General features: G+C 41.8%; 1 protein-coding gene across 3 annotated transcripts in view; it reads right to left on the bottom strand.

The window, feature by feature from the left end:
* grm8a (glutamate receptor, metabotropic 8a) overlaps positions 1–23346 on the bottom strand; it is a 331157-nt gene that overhangs the window by 60021 nt on the left and 247790 nt on the right. For all 3 annotated transcript variants that reach the window (XM_034075075.2, XM_034075077.1, XM_071201745.1), the window contains one exon: positions 8047–8247. In XM_034075075.2, the coding sequence (XP_033930966.1) occupies positions 8047–8247 (201 nt within the window). The remainder of the gene's footprint in view (positions 1–8046; positions 8248–23346) is intronic.

Raw genomic sequence — 23346 nt, 5'->3', positions numbered from 1 at the left:
TCTTGAAGTCATGACACCCTGGTGAAGCCTGAGTCAGCACATCCTCTTAGTCTCCGTCAATTACTTCCCTTTTTATTTTACTCGTCTAGTCTTCAACTTTTGCATGGCTTCCATCTTTTGTGTGATCTTTCCTTGCCAAATGGAGACATTTAGATAGCTCTTGTCATCTGTTTAATTCCATCCTGAGCTGTTATTAGCAAAGTTCAACTTTTTTATCGCTTTCACTCAACACACCCTCACCTATTGTCTTTTTCAATAGATTCTCACATCCTCTGATTCTCCATTCTACCTGCACCTCACCTTCCTCTCATCTCCATAAGTTCTTCCTCCCTCCAAGGTCATCTCCACTCCCATAATAACCCCCCTCTGCCTCTTCCTTCTGTCCATAATTTATGTCTGGTCAAGTTCTTCAAGCAAGTTACTCCTCTCCCTCTGTCTCTCCCTCTGTCTCTGAGGCCATTATGAGTGTGCGAGCTTCATCGTCTTTTACTTTTTTACTCCCTCAGGTTGTGCAGGCAGGTATAGAGTTCATCATCTCAAAGTCAGGCTGCGCTAATTAGTGCAAGTCTGTTCCCATGGTGATGTCCATCTTGTCTCGCGGCAGGAGATATAACCTGGCAGTGATGAGCTCACAATAGGAAACACACACACACACACACACACACACACACACACACACACACACACACACACACACACACACACACACACACACACACACACACACACACACACACACACACACACACACACACACACACACACACACACACACACACTGTAACGACTTGTGTGAAAGACAAACGTAGGCAGCTGACAGTGTTTGTGATTTTCCCTTTCTAAGTTTGCTTCCCAGTACACGTGAAACTAAAACAAATGTCATAACAAACGATAGATCGCAACTACTCCAATAAGGGAAACCAATTTCACCAATAGCGCATTTTATAATGTGTTTCTCTTGCACTATTTCTTAATGCTCTTAATGTCTTCTTTTAAATTGCCTTGTGTTGAAAGGTGCTATATAAATACTCTTGCCTTGCCTTGTAAATAATGTGGTGACAATGCAACAGAAAACATGAAATAAAGTACAGAAATAAATGATAGATAGCTAGTTATTTGCTAGAGATGGGCAGCCAAATAGGACTTGCATTTTGTTGGATCTAACGGTACGATTGTCAAATTAGCTCGTTTTTAAAAACAGGTTGTAAACATGGTTGTATCTCAGCAGTTTGTCTGTCCAACACTGGAAGGGAAATGCCGTTTCCAATCCAGCTTTTTATCAAGCAGTGTTTTTGTGAGAACAAATTAATTGTGTTTGGCTATCCTCTATGTTGCCAGTGCCTGGAAAGTCCTCCAGGTGACACGAAACGTGCCATCCGGAGGGGAGCTCATGGAACTGGCAGCATGGAGCGAAGTTAGGCAATGTTCATTTGCATTTACTGGCACATGTAGTGATGCAAATCTGGCTGACTGGCTGGTTTGACTACTCCTAAAGTTTTAAATGCAGTTGCTAAGTCATTTAAGAATAAAAAGATACCACAAAGTGATGTGAAAAAGTCTCCATAAAGAATATATGCTGCTTCTTAGATTCCAATCAGAAATGTTTCGTTTTGAATTAAATAAAAATATAAGAAATTAAGACACACACATTGTTGAAATTATCTTGGTGAGTTTGTGTGTTCTTTTAGATTAGTTTAAAGGTCCCATGTCATGGTCATTTCCACTGATCATAATTCCATTGTTGAGGTCTACTAGAATATATTTATATTGTGCAATTTTCCAAACTCGCATTGGCTTCTCAAACAGCATCTCTGTAAAGTACGTGTATTCACTGAATTTCACTCTCTGCCTTTAACGGCTCGTTGTCGCTCCAATAACTCCAGCCCCACCCTGTGACCACAGTGTGCTCTGATTGGTCGGGACGTTGTGAATCACGCTGAGCTCCGTGGAGGTGTTGTTTCCTTGTTTAGCGAAACACAGCCAAACTCACCCTGAGCACACACAAAGTCACAGCTAAAGTAAAAACAATAAGTGTGGCTTGATATTGAGTAAGAAAAAGTTTGATAAACGCTGTGAGAATGGGTCTGCAGAGAGAATTTCGCCGCGATCCCAACTGTCTGTTATCAGCCTGCAGCCAGGGAGGAGAGATCAGCAGAGCTGCCTGCACTGAGTGTGTGAGGAAGACCGTGGATTGGTCAATTTGGACCAATCAGCGGGGGCTTAATGTAACGGCTCCGCGGACGTAACGTAACGGCTCCACGGATTGGTCCATTTGGTTCCGGGTACCACATGACCGTATCACGTCATAGCTCTGGGCGTGGCTACTGGCCATTCCTATGTCACAATACCCAGGAAGTAAGACGTATCTTCAACGAGGCGTTTTGGGGAGGTATTCTCTGTGTTATAGTTTTACTCGCTACAGGGTGTACTTTGAGGGTCTTGACTCTGCACACTGTTTACATGCATAACAACCTTCATAACACACAAGGGGACGGGTGATAACCAGAAAAGCATGACATGGGAAAAAGGGCCCTCAAGTCCCATCTGTTTGCCAAGGCTTTCGGCTCCTAAATCGATCTGTTGTTTTGTCTGTCTGACTTTTGTTTTGTTATGTTTGTTTTTGCCCTATTACTTGTAAAGCGACCTTGAGTCCCTTGAAAGGCGCTATATAAATCCAAGCTATTATTATTATTATTATTAATCAGAGCAGACTGGGCTCTGGTTTCAGACAGAGGGTGAAAAGAGGTGCTGCAGCACAGGCAGTATGAGAAAAAGAGCTTTTTGAACATTAAAGCATGGAGACATGAAGAGACACTACATACTGATATACACCTGAACATCAGCAGGAGAGGACTCTTTAAAGTAGACACTACACACTGATATGAGCCTGAACATCAGCAGGAGAGGACTCTTTAAAGTAGAGACACTACATACTGATATACACCTGCACATCAGCAGGAGAGGACTCTTTAAAGTAGACACTACACACTGATATGAGCCTGAACATCAGCAGGAGAGGACTCTTTAAAGTAGAGACACTACATACTGATATACACCTGCACATCAGCAGGAGAGGACTCTTTAAAGTAGACACTACACACTGATATGAGCCTGAACATCAGCAGGAGAGGACTCTTTAAAGTAGAGACACTACATACTGATATACACCTGAACATCAGCAGGAGAGGACTCTTTAAAGTAGAGACACTACATACTGATATACACCTGAACATCAGCAGGAGAGGACTCTTTAAAGTAGACACACTACATACTGATATACACCTGAACATCAGCAGGAGAGGACTCATTAAAGTAGAGACACTACATACTGATATACAACTGAACATCAGCAGGATAGGACTCTTTAAAGTAGAGACACTACATACTGATATACACCTGCACATCAGCAGGAGAGGACTCTTTAAAGTAGAGACACTACATACTGATATACACCTGCACATCAGCAGGAGAGGACTCTTTAAAGTAGAGACACTACATACTGATATACACCTGAACATCAGCAGGAGAGGACTCTTTAAAGTAGAGACTCTACATACTGATATACACCTGAACATCAGCAGGAGAGGACTCTTTAAAGTAGAGACACTACATACTGATATACACCTGCACATCAGCAAGAGAGGACTCTTTAAAGTAGACACTACACACTGATATCAGCCTGAACATCAGCAGGAGAGGACTCTTTAAAGTAGAGACACTACATACTGATATGAACCTGAACATCAGCAGGAGATGACTCTTTAAAGTAGAGACACTACATACTGATATACACCTGAACATCAGCAGGAGAGGACTCTTTAAAGTAGAGACACTACATACTGATATACACCTGGACATCAGCAGGAGAGAACTCTTTAAAGTAGAGACACTACATACTGATATACACCTGGACATCAGCAGGAGAGAACTCTTTAAAGTAGAGACACTACATACTGATATACACCTGAACATCAGCAGGAGAGGACTCTTTAAAGTAGAGAAACTACATACTGATATACACCTGAACATCAGCAGGAGAGGACTCTTTAAAGTAGAGATAATACATACTGATATACACCTGCACATCAGCAGGAGAGGACTCTTTAAAGTAGACACTACACACTGATATCAGCCTGAACATCAGCAGGAGAGGACTCTTTAAAGTAGAGACACTACATACTGATATACACCTGAACATCAGCAGGAGAGGACTCTTTAAAGTAGAGACACTACATACTGATATACACCTGAACATCAGCAGGAGAGGACTCTTTAAAGTAGAGACACTACATGCTGATATACACCTGAACATCAGCAGGAGAGGACTCTTTAAAGTAGAGACACTACATACTGATATACACCTGAACATCAGCAGGAGAGGACTCTTTAAAGTAGAGACACTACATACTGATATGATCCTGAGAAAGAATACTATCCTCTTTAAATGCTGACTGATATGTAATCGTTTAGGCATTAAACCAGTTCACCTCACCTCTACATGTTTACATTTACAAAGATATCTTCATCAAGGAATATGAATCATGCTACATGAAGTAGAAGATCAAGATCATTTTGGTTAACTGATTTTGTTGGAGCCGATTTCCATCCAGAAATCCAGGGCTGGACTTTTTAAATGACTTGGCACTTGGCACGGATCCAAGAGGAAAACAATCAGTGCCCTAACAACTTGGAATTAACTCCTCCCTCTCGCTCCGTCTGGTTCCTTTAGTGTAGCTTCTCCAAAGGTGAATCGTATGGCTCCAGGAACAGACGAGAGAAAGAGAATTCACGCTCTAGCAACTCTAACTTATTCCCTCTCCTCTTTCTTTATTTACCACAAACACACAAAGTCAGATCGAACAACCTCCATGTTTGCCCGCCTACTTCTTAAGAGTTATCAATGTCATGCCGACCCGAAACAGATCAGTAAAAAAAAAATACCTTTAATTGGAACACACACATATACCCAGGCATTTACATATAAAGTAGCCGGCTTAAAGGGTTTAAATCTTGCAAGCTGCTGTTGAAGAAACAACACAGATAAGAGAGCCTGAGAAATGTCTTCAGTTCCAAAGAAGCCTTTTAAACATTTAAGGACAAATACATGGAAAAAAGTATCCAAAGTTAAAGTTTATTTTTCTTTCTAAATGAAGAACTGCCATTAGGAAATCACAGAGAGGTGTACACGCTGTTAAAGTCCAACATTTGCCACCCGTTTTTTTATTTCACTGTATATCATCACATCCAAAGCTCTGTAGTAAAACAAAATCCAAATCACCGAGGTATTAAACCCCCCACTGTATTTCTGTTGAAAACTTTTGGGAATTTAATCAGTTCACTTCTGTGTTTTATCATTATGCAAATAAATGAAATCACCATATAAACACGACTCGTTTTTTGGAGGCTGGGAGAAAACTAATTTTCAAGGCAACCAATCAAACTGTGTGCAAAAACTTTTATAAATCAAATGTACCAAATATTGCTATGGGAAGAAGAAAGATTGCAAGATATTCTGCTTTTTTAAGATAATCTGTAAATGCGTTTGCACTTCATGAACCACTGTCAATGCGTTAGAGTGTGAAATTGGCTTTGGAATATAACACATAATTGGTGTGATGAAGTGGCATCCTGTCTGACTATATGTACCATGTGATACAGACAGATATAAATAATATGTATGATTACAAATGAGATTTTTCTCTCACACACTCCAACCTGCCTGAAACGCCTCTATTAACCTCTTTAAAATAGTTACAATGTAACACTCGTGCTTCTATTGGCTAGAACTCCAACACATTGTACGTGATAGGCTAAGGGGCGGGACATCTCTAAACGGTTGACCAATCACAACAGAGCCGACCAGCTAACCAATCAGAGCAGACTGGGCTCTGGTTTCAGACAGAGGGTGAAAAGAGGTGCTGCAGAACAGGCAGCATGAGAACAATAAAGAGCTTTTTGAACATTAAAACATGGAGATATCTCACAGTAGAGGTATAAAATACAAATATGAACCTGACCATTTGCTAAATAGGGCCCCTTTAACTGGAACTTTTCTTACAGCTATCTGAAGGCATCATATGAAACATTTGCAGTATGGGGCCAACACTAAACCGTTATCTTTTAGATCAATTGAATCCAGTTTGTTATGTCCTCTCAAAATACAGCGTAGTACATTTGGAGCTAAGATTTTCATAGACATAACTAAACTGTAGCTATGTACAAACAGGGCCGCCCCTGGCCAACTGGAGGCCCCACGCAAAGTTATATGATGAGGCCTTCTGTTTCGCGAGCATCGACAGGGGGCAACACTAATTGTGCCGCATAAGCGCATAGGTGCGCCGCATTTGCAGCTCAGGTGAGGCCCCCTCCCCAAGGTGAGGCCCCCTCCGCGAGGTGAGGCCCCCTCCGCGAGGTGAGGGCCTCCTCCGCGAGGTGAGGCCCCCTCCGCGAGGTGAGGCCCCCTCCGCGAGGTGAGGCCCCCTCCGCGAGGTGAGGCCACCTCCGCGAGGTGAGGCCACCTCCGCAAGGTGAGGCCCCCTCCGCGAGGTGAGGCCCCCTCCACGAGGTGAGGCCCTCTCCGCGAGGTGAGGCCCCCTCCACGAGGTGAGGCCCTCTCTGCAAGGTTAGGCCCTCTCCACGAGGTGAGGCCCTCTCCGTGAGGTGAGGCCTCCTCCGCGAGGTAAGGCCCCCTCCGCAAGTTGAGGCCCTCTCCACGAGGTGAGGCCCTCTCCACGAGGTGAGGCCCTCTCCGCGAGGTGAGGCCCCACGCAGTCTGCATGATCGGCCTGTAGGGAGGGACGGCCCTGTGTACAAATGACAATTGAAGTGTTGAATCTTGTTCCAATCAGTAAGTGAGAAGGATGATTCATTGGGGTACAAAGTTGGTGACCTTGTGGTTATGGGATGATTTCTCTACCCTCTAGGCCAGCAATAACAGAGGAACCCGGTTGTTGCAGAATGCAACAGCAATCAGTGTCTGCCTGTCAATGTCTTTCTTCACTTCTAGCGATGACACGTACAGGTAACAACAACCACTCAGACACATTCCCACACAGACACATTCATGCAATTTCAAGCCTGCCTCTAAAACTAAATCAGACAAGCCCCTCACAATAACAACTCTCTCTATCGCCTGCTTCTCTCTCCCATATGTATTCAACACAATGCTTGAAGAAGGAACACAGGAAATGAAAAGGCTGACAGAAAAGCAGGTACCGGCGCATCAGGGTTTGGGAAATTGGATTAATAGGAGAATATTCAAATGAGGATATTATTTAGGAAACGATTGTATGTTTTTCACAAACTTAAACTTGTCAGCAGTGGAGGAAGTCATGGAGAGAGAAGGGGAATATAGTATTTAGTACTACAGGTTTAAATAGAGACAAAAGAAAGTATAAGTCTGGAAATTAAAAGGGGAAAGCAGCAAGATTTATTTAAATTTGAAGGTGAAACTACTTGACATGTATTTATAATAAGGATTAGACAAATTAGAAGCACATCATTGTTAAATAATGAGTAGAATCGGACAATCGGGGTTAGGGCTAGTGTCCAGTGTCTGAGCACGAAAAACAAATACATGTAATGGATCTGAACCCAAAGCAGATACATAATGTTTTACTTATGGAAACTGCCTTAGCTGACATCTGAGCTCTCTGAGTGCCTTTATGTGTGTTTCTAAAGGACGTGCCGTTTTAAAGCCAATGTGTGTGCCGTGTTCTTCACCATACACCATTGAGCATGTGATGGTTTGAGCACAGCTGCAACACACTGGATAAAAGGAGAAATCATGAAGGATGGGATGGAGTGAAGGGTTATAAGGTCAGGTGGCAGAGTGAGTTTCGCTCTGTTAGATGTTCTGTTAGTAGTGTGTGTGTGTGTGTGTGTGTGTGTGTGTGTGTGTGTGTGTGTGTGTGTGTGTGTGTGTGTGTGTGTGTGTGTGTGTGTGTGTGTGTGTGTGTGTGTGTGTGTGTGTGTGTGTGTGTGTGTGTGTGTGTGTGTGTGTGTGGTTACACCTGAGTGTGTCCACACCACGAGGGTCTCACTCACCGTTGAAGTTCACAGCACGGATGTATCCGAGCAGCTCTTTGCCGTCGATGCTAGCCATGCGCGGGCAGAGGCCAGGGTACCCGTAGCAGAGGTCCCGGTGCATGCGGTGCAGAGCGTGAGCCATGGCGTACACGGCGTCCATCACAAACTGAACCTTCCCCTCCTGCTCGTAACTGGAGTCACGGCCGACTTTTTCTAAAGCTGAGGATAAAGAAGAAAGGGAGGAAGCGGTTAGATTGGAAACAAAGAAAAAAAAATACCAGATACTTTAGTTTCTATGGCGGCCATTATTAAATTAAAACACAACCAGGTGGTGAAGCACATGTTGTAGTGGCCAAACGGTGGTACTACAACTGCCAAGTACCCAATAGATTTGTGCAGTGATGACGTATTTTTGTACACCGACCTGGAAGTAAGCATCACAAGTGCTCCCAGCTCAAAAATTAAATAAACAACAATAGGTTTTAATGAGAAACAAATGTTTATAATTGAACACATTTTGTCACCAATCACCACATAACAGGACTTTGTGAAAGTTAACATTAAGCTATAAACGGAAAACATCACAGAGTCATGGCTGCGCATCGACGCCGCCTAGCTTAAGTCTGACTTTTTATGACACATAGAAGCTTTGAACATTTATGCTAGCGGGGCTTTTATTGATGTATTTTATGTCCAAGAACAAAACGTGAACATTTGTTTAGCTTGTGCAACCATAGACCTTATTGTCTTACCACTAACAACAAAAAACCTTGACTTTGAGATGAGGGAACTGGAAGTGATAAAATGCTGACTCATTTCCAGGTGTTAGGTCTAATTCCTGCAGGAAACCAAAACCGGCGCACATGCTCCATGTCATAGACTCCCTAGATTCAAGACATGTTGGTTTCTTGAGCTATTTTCCTAAGAATGAACACGAACCATCAAACGGACTCTAGTCATCTTTATACATTCATGGGAAGACCACCCAAAATATCTTCAAACCAACAGAATGCTCTCGTGTTGTGCTAAAAAAAAGCAAAATCACGGACGAAAATGTACATCCGATTAGGGCTGAACGATGAATCGATTTGAAATCAAAATCGCGATTTGAAATTATCTGATTATTGATTCGCAAAACCTGCGATTTTTTTTTCTTCTTGTGTCAGTCATCCACACCAATCAGAAGTGCTGTGCTCCACATGTACCAGCCATTGTTAACCAATGAGTGGCCCATGATAGTAGGTGATTGACAGATTGATCCAATGGCTTCCAATGGAGCTTTAGATGCTTTGGTGAAACCATCTGGGTCAGGTTAGTAATGCTCCATCACATGTTTCTATTACAGGGTGAATCTTAAACTGAAGCTTGACTTTAAAGCAACCCAACGGAAGTTTCATGTATATTTAGTTCTTTCACTCGTAGCTCGGGCTGCGGGGGTGCTAGAGACGGGAGCACGTTGATACGACCTTCCTAGCAGGAGATATGGCCGCATTTTACTATAAATAAATCGCAATCGCAATATCTGTCAGAAAAATCGCAATTAGATTATTTCCCCAAATCGTGCAGCCCTACAATAAGATAGAGAAACCAAAGTAGGTACATATTGACTGAAGAAAAAGATTTAAAATAAAAAGCCAACCAGTTGAAAAAATAGAAAGCTTTAAAATACAATTTGAGTTGAAGCGAAGACACACTTTAGATGGGTAAGGAAGGAGAGGGATGAAAGCAGTGGTTGGCCATCAGACAGGTAGCAGGACACTCAGCCTGACAATGACAAATAACACCTCTCAGTCCATTCTCACCCTGGTAGCAAAGTTGCAGAAGACAGAACAGCATGTTCCTAATTTGTATCTTCTCAACCACTGATAATGGCATTTCCTTGAATGAGAAAAAGGCAACAAAGTGTCTAGACAGAATATATGTCGTCCTCTTTCTGACTTCTGGAACATGGCTAGGTTGTGAACCAGCAGTTAAGATAAGATGGAGCTTTATTGTCTCCTTTAGGAGAAATTTGTCTCGGGCATCGAGATAATACACATAAAACATTCATTTTCACATGGCAAAGAAACAAACAAGAAACAGACAGGTACAGAACTTTACCTATTGCACATACATAATCAAATATTGTACTTTTCCCTATTGTATTCATACACAAATCAATATTGCACGTTCCCTACTGCACCTATGCATAGTGTCCGTCAAATTGCACATCCCTATTGTGTCCATACCTATTTACACATAATGCACTTCCCCTATTTAACCTTCTCGATTGCACTAACGACACTGTACACATTGCACCTCCCAACAACTCCTAACAGCGTAATCACAATTGTTTCTAACTGTTCAGCAGCTTGATTGACAGCGGAACAAAGGAAAACTTATACCTGTTCAATCTATAGTTTGGTCATCTATACCTTCAGCAACTCAAACTCTCTATACAGGATGTGTTTGTGGTCGCATGTGATTTGACGGCCTTGCTTTCTCACCATCTCCTCAAATATCTCCTGAAGAGAGGATGGTGGAAGCATGCCAATTATTTTTCCAGCCCTTTCTATCAAGCTCTGGAGTTGTGATTTAGATTTCACTGACAAGTTACCAAACCATGTTGTGATGCCATAACGAATAATAGACTCTGCCCTGTAGAACATTAACATAATACATGTATCCACTCCATGAACCCTGAGCCGACGCAGGAAATGCAGGCGCTGGCTTATCTTTGAGCAACCTGATCCACCTGATAGGCCCAGCCTAACTGAGCATCAAAATAAATCCCCAAGTATTTAAAAGGTGTAACCTGCTCAACTCCCTCCCTGTTGATAAGGACGGGGCTGTGATCACCTACTGACTTGGGGTCAAAGTTCATTTCCTTTGTTTTTTTAACATGTAACACCAGGTCGTGGGCCTCACACCACTTCACGACCTCTTCTATCTCAAGTTTATACATAGACATGTCTGAGTCTCTAGTCAGTAGACTAAGTATGGCTGTGTCATCAGAAAACTTTATAACGTGGTTGTGTGTGTGCTGACTCCTACACTCATTTGTGTAGAGTGTGAAGAGAAGAGGAGAGGTACTGTAACGCAGCCTTGTGGTGCCCCTGTGCTTATGACCTGTGTGTCAGAGAGGGTCGAGTTGACTTTCACCTGCTGCTGTCTTTCAGTTAGGAAGGAGTGATACCATCTGATTAAGTAAGGGTTCACATCCATCTGTTTGAGCTTCTTTAACATCATTTGGGGAAGAATAGTATTAAGTCCATGAAGTTTAATGTAGCATAAGCTAAAGGATATTCCAGGTGTTTTAGAATAAAGCGAGTTGTAGAGGTCAGAGCATCATCTGTACGCAAACTGGTAGGGGTCCAAGAGGTGTTGCACCTCAGTTCGCAAGTTCCCTACAATAATCCGTTCTAGCGACTTCATAACTATTGAGGTCAAAGCCACTGGTCTGAAGTCGTTGTTGTCATGTGGGCATGGTTTTTATAATAAATAAGATAATAAATATTATAAATGTCACCACATCCACAATGTATATTTAGTTACTTGTTCGATCAATCTCTACGTGTCCTTGTCCTTTGTCTAAAGTTATGCGACTTATCTTATTACTGCAGCCCAATTAATTACTGCAAAGTCATCGTAATCAATCGGAGATTCGTCAAATGTTTGCATTCGGCCGTCATGGTTGTGTGCACAAGCAAGCATAGAAAGTCCATATTTCTTAAAAAAAATACACACACATGTACACAGACACGGGAATAACCTCCGAGTTGTTTTCCACGGAGAGGGTTTTATGTAACGCCTCATTAGCATAACGAGCTAATGAAAAAATGAACTGAGTGAAAATAAAAACCCCTAATGGATAAAGATGGAAATGAGTAATTGATAACGACATTACTTTTCTCTGTTTGTCATCCAAGGGTTTACAGAGTGGATATCCATACATCGTTAACCAATGTTCTTCCTATATTGTTTACTCCTTTTGTTGTTGTTGCCGTTTTCTTGCCTTCTTTACACTCATGTTCACTCTTTGCCAGTACCTCTGTGAGTCTCTTGATCATATCCCTTCTTTTATGTCCTTCTTGTTCCCCTCCTTACTGCCTTCCTGGGCTTTATTCACCCGCTCCTTACAAGTAGCAGTCACCTTGAGGCTACATATCTGAATCAAACCCTGTCTGGGGCTGGGTTGAATTAACAAGACCAGAGGCCTCTAAATCAATATGAGAATCCATAAGGAATTAATGGGGTCCTGAGAATGGAATCCAATCCAGAGTTATAGACGGCTGTCGGCTGTTCTGTATGCATGTCTGTATTTGTTATTGGTGGCGATGATGCAAGTGGTGTGTGTGTTTGTGTTTGTGTGTGTTTGTGTGAGAGCTCCAGTGGGAAGTGAGTCAGTATTGTCTCCATATGGTCCGATCACCATGTTGGATTAATCACCTTCTCTTGATCCCATGATAGCAGAGCTGTACAGTATACGTGTGTGTGTGTGTGTGTGTGTGTGTGTGTGTGTGTGTGTGTGTGTGTGTGTGTGTGTGTGTGTGTGTGTGTGTGTGTGTGTGTGTGTGTGTGTGTGTGTGTGTGTGTGTGTGTGTGTGTGTGTGTGTGTGTGTGTGTGTGTGTGTGTGTGTGTGTGTGTGTTACAAGTAAAAGTCCTGCATTCAAAATGATACTCAAATAAAAGTACAACAGTATTGGCATCTAAATATAGTGAAAGTAAAGACAGTAAAAGTAGTCGTTGTGCAGATTGGTCCATTTCAGAATAATATATATGATGTGTTTTATAATGATTGATCATGAAAGTGTTCTCAAAGCTGGTGAAGGTGCAGCTAGTTTGAATGACTTTGTATTAATAGGCTTGTGAATTTATTCCAGGTGGAACTAAAGTCTGATTTAACACTTGATTATATTTCACACCATTCATCCACATCTGTGAAGTAACCAAAGGTAATAAATACATGTAGAGGAATACAAGTAGAAAGTAGCATACAATGGAAATATTCAAGTAAAGTACCTCAAAACTGTAAATGCAGTACGTGAGTAAATGTACTTTACACCACTGTGTGTATGAGAGAGAAATATTGATCGATAGCCTCACACCACCCTGTCTGTCAGATGGTTTCCAATCCTTCAGGGGTTAACACTCACTCATTCTGCTTCTGCACCCTGTTTGCACCCTGTTTGCACCCTGCTGCTGCTGCCCAGTGAAACAGCTTCTTTTCAGCCCGTCCAAACATTACAATCTGTAACTATTCCTTCTCCAGCTGCCCATTCCGGCTGGAGCTTTTGTAGCTGCTTGTACCGAGGAGGCGCTGCAGTATTGATTCTGTGAGAACACGCAGGGTGGGGATCCAGCAGGCCACGGTTAGAGCCAAGTGCATTTGAGAAAAACCTTCAGGAGAAGCACTACAGGTGAACAGGGGAGAATTATATCTGATATATCATGATACTTCCTAGGTTTGATTGTTTTGTAATGCAAGCTTTCGGAATATGTGTATCTAATATATAAAGACATCCCCTAAAGAAGCCTTATCATGCTTTTTAGGATTTGACTTTCCTCTAGTGTGGTTTGTGTGCATGTAAATGGTCTGCAAAGGCAAACATTTCAAAGTTCCCCGTATATAATTAGACAGGTCTATCAATTTTTAAGACATTACATGTGATAGGGTAAACATTTTGATTGATACATATCACATTGAAACTTCTCTAGTTGCTCACTTACATTGAGATACTTATTAATTGCATTAAAAATATATAGCAAATTATCTTATGTTAGGTTTAAATATGCAAATGAGGCATTATCTAATGTAAACCTCGGAGACTATAGGAGAAATCTAAAATACCAAATAAACAAAGTAAGGCAAATGTTGAAAAAACTTCCAGACATGTCATGGAAGCAAAACAGCCCAAAATGGTGCATGATATTTTTTTTTATTTTTTTTTTAGCCTGCACTCACAGAGATGAATCATAGAGTTTATTTTTAAGCATTTAAATCTATTTGATTTTATTTAAATACTCATATTTTTTAAATGTATTGAAATTAATTATAATCTGTATAATTCCTGTCAATTCTAAAATATATTGAATGTAATGACTTAGAGGTTAAACAATAGCAGCATTGCCTCGCCTCAAGGCAGTAGACTCAGACAGTGGGGGTCAACAATCTGAGATGTTTTAAAGCACCAAGCTTAAGAAATACACATTGGCCAACATGATGTGAATCACTGCCTTTAATTTGACATTTCATTAGAGCGCAGCTGCAAGAATCGCAGCAGCTTCTGTTTATCCAGAGAAGACATTCACCTTGTGGCTAAAAACATGCTCAACATTCATAATTGCACTCGTTCATAGCTCAGTGAACCGGAGAGGGAAAACACAGCTTTTCTCATAAAACCTGGCCACAACAAGCCTCTTTCCTAACCTCAGCCACATCTAAAACTGTCCTTATTTCATCAGAGGTGGGAGAAGTACTCGAAGTAGAAGTACCAGAGTGTAGGAATACTCTGTCACAGTAAAAGTTCTGCATTTAAAAGGTTACTCAAGTAAAAGTTAGCATCAATATATAGTGAAAGCTGGTGAAGGTGCAGCTAGTCTGAATGGCTTTGTAGACTGCAGGGTAGCTGGTGGATTTACTCCAGGTGGAACTAAAGTCTGATTCAACACTTGATTATATTTCACATCGTTCATCCAGATCTGTGAAGTAACTGAAGGTGATAAATACATGTACATGGAGTAAAAGTACACAATTTACCTCTGAATTGAAGGGGAGTAGAAGTACAACATAGCGGAAATACTTTAGCAAAGTAAAAATACCTCAACATTTGACTTAAATACAGTACTTGAGTACATGTACTTAGTAACCTCCCACCTCTGTATTTCCTACCACTAACTATAATAATAATATAATAATAATACATTTCATTTATATAGCACACTTTAAAAACTACGTCATCTCAAGGTGCTTCACAATGCTATAAGGAGAAAATAGTAACAAATAAAATAAAAAGTTATCTAAGGAGCATATTGAATACAATATGGTAATATAAAAAAAAAGGTTAAGAGCATAAAAGGTTAGAATAAAAACTAAATTAAATAAAGGACAGTCAGTAAAAGCTTTATATATATTTTAGCCGATTCTCATTGTTTCATGCTGATTTGAAAGTGCTACTGCTTTCCCCTCTAAAACGTATTTAAAATCACAGCAGATGCGTTGAAGAAATTACTGGGGGCTTTCTCGAAGTTGAAATGTCTTGTTGTGCCCCGGGTGTCTCCCCCAGCAGCCTCAGTAATGTGACTGATGCTGCTGAGAAAAGCCTCGGTGCAGCAGGAGGACATGAACACTAAACTGGACCCACTGCTGCTGAGTCTGACGGAAACAAAACAAAACCATGGCAGAGTGCAGCAAGGAGAAACTAATGCAACTAACTGGCTGACTAAGTGCCCTGATAGATCCAATTGGGAGTCAATTTACTGCTCTTGTCACTAATCTCAGAGCAACCGCCACCCCGCAGAATAAACGTGGATTTAACTTTAAACAAAGAGTTCACGGAAGGTCGATGCTCGGATGTGTTCCAGCACTTTAATCCAAGCGGAGCACTAATTAAAATGGTACAGATCAACTTTAATTTGAGCTATAGGCTGAGATAATTGGATGGATTAAAGGGCCCATGTCATGCTTCTCCAGTTATCGCCCGTCCCCTTGTGTGCTATAATAATAATAATAATATATTTAATTTATATAGCGCTTCTCATCTGCCAAGACAAATCTCGAAGTGCTTCACAACAAGGGATACTGATACGCTTTGAGATAAAAGACAAATAATTGTAATAATAATTTCATTGTAAAAAAATGAAATATAAAATAGAGTACAAAAATAAAAGTCGGAGATAGCTATGAAGGTGTTTCTGCATGTAAACGGTGTGCAGAGTCAAAACCCTCAAAATACACCATGTAGCGAGTAAAACTCTAACACAGAGAAGACCTGTCTGCTGCCCCAGAACGCCTCGTTGGACATTTCTCTTTTTCCATTTGTTTCTTCCCGGAACCAAAATGGACCAATCCGCGGAGCTCCTCACACACCAGGACCTTTAGCGTAAATGTTCAACTAACAGGGAGTCCCATTGACTTGCATAGAGCTCCCTGGTTGGTAATAGACGAGTTGGGATGGTGGAGAAATGCTCTCCGCAGACCCGTTCTCACAGCGTTATAAACCTTTTCTTTCTCAATATCAAGCCACACTTATTGTTTTTACTTCGGCTGTGAGTGTTTGTGTGCTCAGGATGAGTTTCGCGCTGTCTCGCTGTATCGCCGACCTGGAAACCACACCAGTAAGCCAGCTCACTGAGCAGCGAGCCTCGCAACGTCCCGACCAATCAGAGCACACTGGGTCACAGGGAGGGGGCGGAGCTCCAACAAGCCGTTTAGGACAGAGAGTGAATACACATACTTTACAGAGATGCTGGATGAGAAACCAATGTGAGTTTGGAAAATTGCACAATGTAAATGTATTTTAGTCGACCTCAACAATGGAATTATGATCAGTAGAAATGGCCATGACATGGGACCTTTAAAGTATGTAAACATGTTCCCGTCCTTTATCCCTCTCAGGGTGAAATTCTTTCATTCACTTCAAGATGTTGGAGGAGGTTAAGAGAGTGAAGCTTCTTTTGACTTAAATGTACATGATGAATCCCATCTCTTTGGTACTGTATGTTGCAGTTTATCTACTCCTTGAATGTTAACAATTGAACTACGATGGTTGGGACGATGTAGCTAAATAACATGGACATACATTCAGACAGAAACAAGTAGTACTTATTGGAATTACCTCCAATGGGATCAAGGACCATTTCTGTTCTGCATTCAAACCACCTTAAACTGCAGTTTCTTGAAATGGAAACTTGAGGCAGCTTCAAATCTAAAATCCCGCAAGATAGTCCTCCGAGTTAAAATCCACAATTACAGCAGAAATGGAAATGCTTACAGTCTGGTACCAAAAACGGTTTTGGTTTCTATGGATCATTTCTCAATTTCTTAGAACTCAACAGACGTGTTTTTTGTTTGTTTAAATCATCTGTTTAATTTATTCCAAGACCTAAAGCTTTTCAAAATGAAGGGAACGACTGTATTTGTGTCTTTTCAACAAGTCTTCAGTTGCCATGCCTCAGCTCCACGGACTCCCCCTGTCTTTGCCTACTTTTAGATTAGCTAAGAGTTACCCCTCGATTCCACCGGGTCCGTCTGCGCCGCGTCACGGTTGCACCGCGGTTTTGGTCCGGCGTCATACCCTACCGGGCGCGTTTCAGAAGCATTTCAGAAGCGTAGCATCTTTCCTGCCGGCTCGCCGTTTTTGTTGATTTGGGCATATTTCCTGGACAAGCTACTTTGTACAGACAAAGTTAATAATAATTGTAATATCCCAGTTATAACCGACATGAATCAAAGATGTGTTGCTGTATTTTAGTGGTATTCTATATATCATTTACACAGTGCCTGTAAACCGGAGGAGAACGCTGGCATTTCTCCTCCTACTTGAAAGACTACGGAGGGATAGGGTCTGCAAAATTAGTTTGTTTTGGGATGGGCCGGATTCTCTGACCGGTTCACTTCCTGCCCGGCCTCGCATCGAAAATAGACTTGCATCCTATGTTGAGCGGAGCCCAGCGCCGAGACGCTTCTGAGCCGTAATGCGGCGCATCTGGTGGAATAGCACCCATTGACTAGAGTGGCCGCGATCTGTGCGAACGCCGCGGCACAGCCGTAACACGACGCAGGCGGACCCGGTGGAATCTAGGGGTTAGGCAGAAACCTGGGGGTGAGATAACAGAAAATACTTCCATGTTTTTAACAGTTAATTGAGTTCATCACAAAAAATATCTGTGAAGCAAAAGCAAATACAAAGCCACTCTCTCCCGTGCAGCTTCAAGAAACTTACTTCAGCAAAATAAGGATTTTACATACTTTTAAAGGTTGGTAGTCATTAACGGAACAGAACTCTAAGAAATAGCTTCTGCAATGCAACATGTTCCTCTAAGTAAATGAACAATAAGGCATATGGCTACCTATACAAATGAACATATTTGTGTTTGAGACGTAGAGGAGGTCTTTAGGCAGGAATCTGCTTTTCTTTAGGGACTCTTTAACTTCTAATATGAACGCTCACACAGGAAAGGCTGTTGAGAATACCGTCCTTATGGCACATATGGTTTATTATAATAACAGCCCCATATAGGCAGGTAAACATTATGCACACACTCACATCCATGGCTAATTATGCGTATCACCTACTGCATTGCTACAGAGTGCATCGGAGCACAATGCAGGATGTTGTTCACGGCTTCAATCTCCGAATCTATTTAAATAATAATGTTGCATACTTCTGTCACACTCAGTCACCGAAATGTAACACAGCAAGTACAAATATGGATTCAAGCACCCGGTAATTGGTCATTTGTGCCACAGAAACTATGAAGAAATATACGAGTGTCTGAGAAACAGCGCTGATCAACAAAAGGCTTTCGGGCTGGCTGCTTTGTGTGACACCATAATTACTGAGCTAATTATGCTAATAGGCAATAAATAAAGCTTAACAAGACAGTTGGCGAACACATTCACAGACATACAGCTTTACATATCCCATGGGAGGCACTAAAGTCATACTGTACCGAAATCCATCTTCTATCACTCAACATAAGCCAACAACTGCAGACTTACAAGGAGCCTTTATTCTAACATTAATCATGACACTAGAGGGTTTATATATCTGGATGGTTCTCATTATATATATGGCAATCTCCACTTTTCAAAATGATCTGTAAAACTCCAGCTTGGGGATGAATTGCTACAAGATTACGTAATCAGGATACAGGAAAAAGGTAACTGCATCCCCTTACAATTACATAAAACAAAATACTTCTCTTTGGTTTTCATTTAGACTACTTACATTATACTTAAACATATGTTTATTGTTAAATGCAGTCGGTAGACACCTGACTTATTAGAGGACAATCTGCTCTGATTGGTTAGCTGGCCAGCTTTGTTGTTATTGGTCAACTGCTTAGAGATGTCCCGCCCCTAAGCCTATCACATAATGTGTTGGAGCACCAGCCAACAGGAGCACAAGTGCTACATAGTGATGTCACTATGTCGCTAAAGTATACAAAGGAGTCCAATGGAAGCGTTTCAGGCAGGGAGAGAAACTTCCTCTGGCGTATACTATTAATATTTATTTTGTCTTGTATTAATTTGCATTGCAGTTGAAATCGACCAAACCCAAAAGTAACAGAATGTAATCAGATTAGGTTTTGTATAGTAATTGTAACAGACTAGATTTTAAAAAGCAACCCCCCCTACCCTGGTAAAAACACGTCATATTATTTGGATTGTCCTCATTAGTAACATACCGTATTAGCAAACTCTACCCTTTCTTTGTTATGTGTATACTGATACAATAACAATTTGTATGATATCAGGTATAACTGCTGCTGTTCTGGTGATTTTTTAAATTAGAAAATGTTTTCAAAATTAGATAATCGTTGTATTCATGTTTTAAAATGTTACAAGCTGCTATGGTTTGAAGGGCAACACAATTGAACTCTTGTTTTCCAAATGGCTCAAGAAAAAGAATATCAATAGAGGAATATTGATCAATGAGTGTGTCTTGCCCTTTCAAACTGACCTATACACATCAGATCCATGATCGCACTCGTTAACAGATCCGTGACCTCGTTACATAACGTCCCCGTGTGTTGCTTATCTCTCTCAGCGAACATCGTTTCCTCATGTATCATATGGACACACGCGAGTTTGCATTTCTCCACGCCTCAATTCCGAAAAAGTCCAACAAAGTGTTGGACTTTGAGCAATAGATCAACGTGTCACGAGATAATGAGAATGTTCGTTCTCTGTGAAAACGCATGTGAAACCACACGATGCATCATTGATCAGCATATCGCAAGAAAACGCAACCCGTGCCCAGAGACAGATAAACGTCTGCGACTGTGAGCGGTGCCAACCCGGAAAGCACTACTGTCTTGTTGCCTGGGATTGCGTCATGTGTTGTAACCGGAGAAAGGGTGTGTGTGTGTGTGTGTGTGTGTGTGTGTGTGTGTGTGTGTGTGTGTGTGTGTGTGTGTGTGTGTGTGTGTGTGTGTGTGTACTAGCATTACTATACTTGTGGGGACCTACATCTGTTTACATATTCACGTGTGGGGACTCGCCTCCCTTATGGGGACAAATTGGAGGTCCCCATAAGGGGGATCATTAATTTTAGGGTGAAGACTTGGTTAGGGTTAGGGTTAGGCATGTGTTGGTTATGGTTAAGGTTAGGATAAGTCTCCAGGAAATGCATGTAAGTCAATGGAATGTCCCCTGAAGTGATGTATACATGGTATGTGTATGTGTGCGTGCGTATGTGTGCGTGCGTATGTGTGCGTGTGTGTGTGTGTGTGTGTGTGTGTGTGTGTGTGTGTGTGTGTGTGTGTGCGCGTATGCGTGCGTGCGTGCGTGTGTGTGTGTGTGTGTGTGTGTGTGTGTGTGTGAAGAGCTCCATGCTAAATAGCTTTTATTGGATCCGTCTTCCTATTGTCTGCAGCCAGTAACTGCTTGTCACATCCATGAAGCGGCCACACATGTATTCATTTGAGCTCCTTAACTGGTTCTTTGTGTATATTTAGAATGGGGCTTTAGTGTGTGAGTGAAAACAAGAGAGAAAGAGATAAGCAGGGAGAACGGAGCCAAAGAGATGGATGGACAAAATGTTTGCGTGTGATGCACCCTGTGTGACATTACACTCGATTCCATTCTCCAGTCAGCAGCTGCTAAATTAAATTCAGCCTTTCTTCTCAGTGTTAATGACATCGGAGACCACAGGCAGCCCGCTTTAGTCGGCTGCTTTGTAAGGAGGGATTTGCATCGAAAACTCCCGGGGGAAGAAAAAGTGGACTTGAAAGACTCTGAGAGGCAGATGAAAAGTAACTTTCACGTCTCATAAAAGATCTGCTAACCAAAAAAGCTCAACGAGGACGCAATCATCTCCATATCTGCCTCCCAGTCATTTTCATATTTTGTGGGTGATTATTTGTTCTTGTTGCGGAGGCATGCAGTGCTGTGATGTGCTTCTCGATCCTCGTTCTGTTTAAGAAAAGCCACGGGCGTTGCAGGAACTTTGTTCAAAAAATTATTTCATTATGAAAGTCTTGTTTGAAATCGAGATAATCTGCCGTTTGAAGATCACGACACCTGCTATTACAAATGGTGTGGTTGCAGAACATTTGACCTTTAAAAGTCAAAAACACGTGAGTCGGGACGCAGGGCTTTAAAGACATCTTTGAAGATGATGTCATGGTGGTATTTCTCATCATTATCATTATCAAACAGACCTCTTCAAAGATCTCTTACTACATGAGATACCATTTGAATCATCTAGCCGGGCACTTCAACATCAATGCACAGCTGCTGGACTCAAACTGGAGATAACTGTAATACAAAAATAGCCTTAAGAGTAGAAGTCACATAATGAGTCTTAAAGGAATGGTATGCTCATGACACTCATTTTTTAAAAATGATCATCCGATAAAACAGACCAGTCTCTGCCAGTCTCTCTCTCTTTTTTTTTTTAATCCGATGACATTATCAGTGATTTTAAACTGATTATATACCGAAATAACATCAACACTGTGGGCGCCGCCATTTCCCGGACGTGACGTAATCCATGCGTTTGGTTTTCGAAGACACGTTGATCTCCATGTTATTTACTGTAGTTTCTCTATTCAAATATGCCTCACTGTATCGCGAAATATTGCCATAATTCGGATAGGAACAATCCACGGAATGCTCGGTTCCATCTGTTGCCAAAAGGTAAGCGTAAGAAGTACATTCGGAGGCAGTGGCTAGCGAAATGTGGCCGGCCCGAACCGAGAGATTTACAGGCTCATGTATGCAGCGAACATTTCACATTTCCGGACGACTACTCTGAGAGTATGATCAAACATAACATGGGATTTAAAGAACAACCATTACTCAATGGAGATGCAGTACCATCGGTCTTTCTGGTGTCATCACCGACCAGGACACCAGTTCGGCCAGTAGAGAAATCGCCCTCTGCAAGTGTGAAGCGACGGAGGAGCAGAAGTAGTGCTCGGAGTAAGAATAAGGTATGTTATAGCGCATTTCCATTGCAGCGGCTAGCCCCGTTTTAACGTCCAGGCCAGGACAGTTTTTGGTGGCCTTTCCATATAGCGTAGTACCGGCTAGTGTGTATTTCCCCCCAGTTTTTCCGGCTCCATAAAATCGTGATTCTATGGCCAGGGACAACGAAGCTGAGTATGCTAAACTAGAGAGGGAATCGCTAGCAAGGGTGGTACTACATGCATACATATAGTATCTTATATAATCTTCCCATTATACACACATGCATTTCCAAACATTTGGACTACCTATGTTGCAAATGTATTATCTTTTCAATTTACACACGGCATCTATTGCACGTCTGTCCGTCCTGGGAGAGGGATCCCTCCTCTGTTGCTCTCCCTGAGGTTTCTCCCATGTTCCCTTTAAACTGGGGGTTTTCTTCGGAAGTTTTTCCTTGTACGATGTGAGGGTCTTAGGACAGAGGGTGTCGTATTGTCATACTGATATGTATGGCTGAATTCCCCCATCCAATCTCTTCACATTGGTCAAAACTTGTTCCTCTGCTGACGAGTTCGAACTGAAATACTCCGTGTGTTGACAAAGTGAACGCATGGATGACGTCACGACCATCACGTGACTACTGAAAATGGCAAACATGGCGGCGGCCAGACGGAATATACAGGTCTTGATAAAAAAGAGCTATAAAATCATTATTTACCGGGGAATATCGCTGATTTCTTCAGGGTATGGTTTAAACATAACGTTTCACTAAATACTGAAGTTTTGATTAATTATCTAATGAGTGGACCATTCCTTTAAAGGGGCCCTGTTAAGCTAAGGGGTTTCCCTTCCCTGTAGTATGTTATATTGGTTTGTGTGCATGTAAACGGTCTGCAAAGGCTAAAATCCCAAAGTTTCCCCCATACTTGTAACACTCAAACTTTCATTGGCTAGGGCTCTTACAAATTGGACGTGATAAGGCTAAGGGGCGGGACATCTCTAAGCGGTTGACCAATCACAACAGAGCCGGACAGCTAACCAATCAGAGCAGACTGGGCTCTGGTTTAAGACAGAGGGTGAAAAGAGGTGCTGCAGCACAGGCAGTGTGAGAAAAATAAAGAGCTTTTTGAACATTAAAGCATGGAGACATGTAGAGACAATACATACTGATATACACCTGAACATCAGCAGGAGAGGA

Source organism: Pseudochaenichthys georgianus, chromosome 23 (assembly GCF_902827115.2).
Source record: "Pseudochaenichthys georgianus chromosome 23, fPseGeo1.2, whole genome shotgun sequence".
Classification (NCBI taxonomy): domain Eukaryota; kingdom Metazoa; phylum Chordata; class Actinopteri; order Perciformes; family Channichthyidae; genus Pseudochaenichthys; species Pseudochaenichthys georgianus.
The sequence above is the reverse complement of the archived record's forward strand: the minus strand, read 5'-3'. Positions and strand labels throughout refer to the sequence as shown.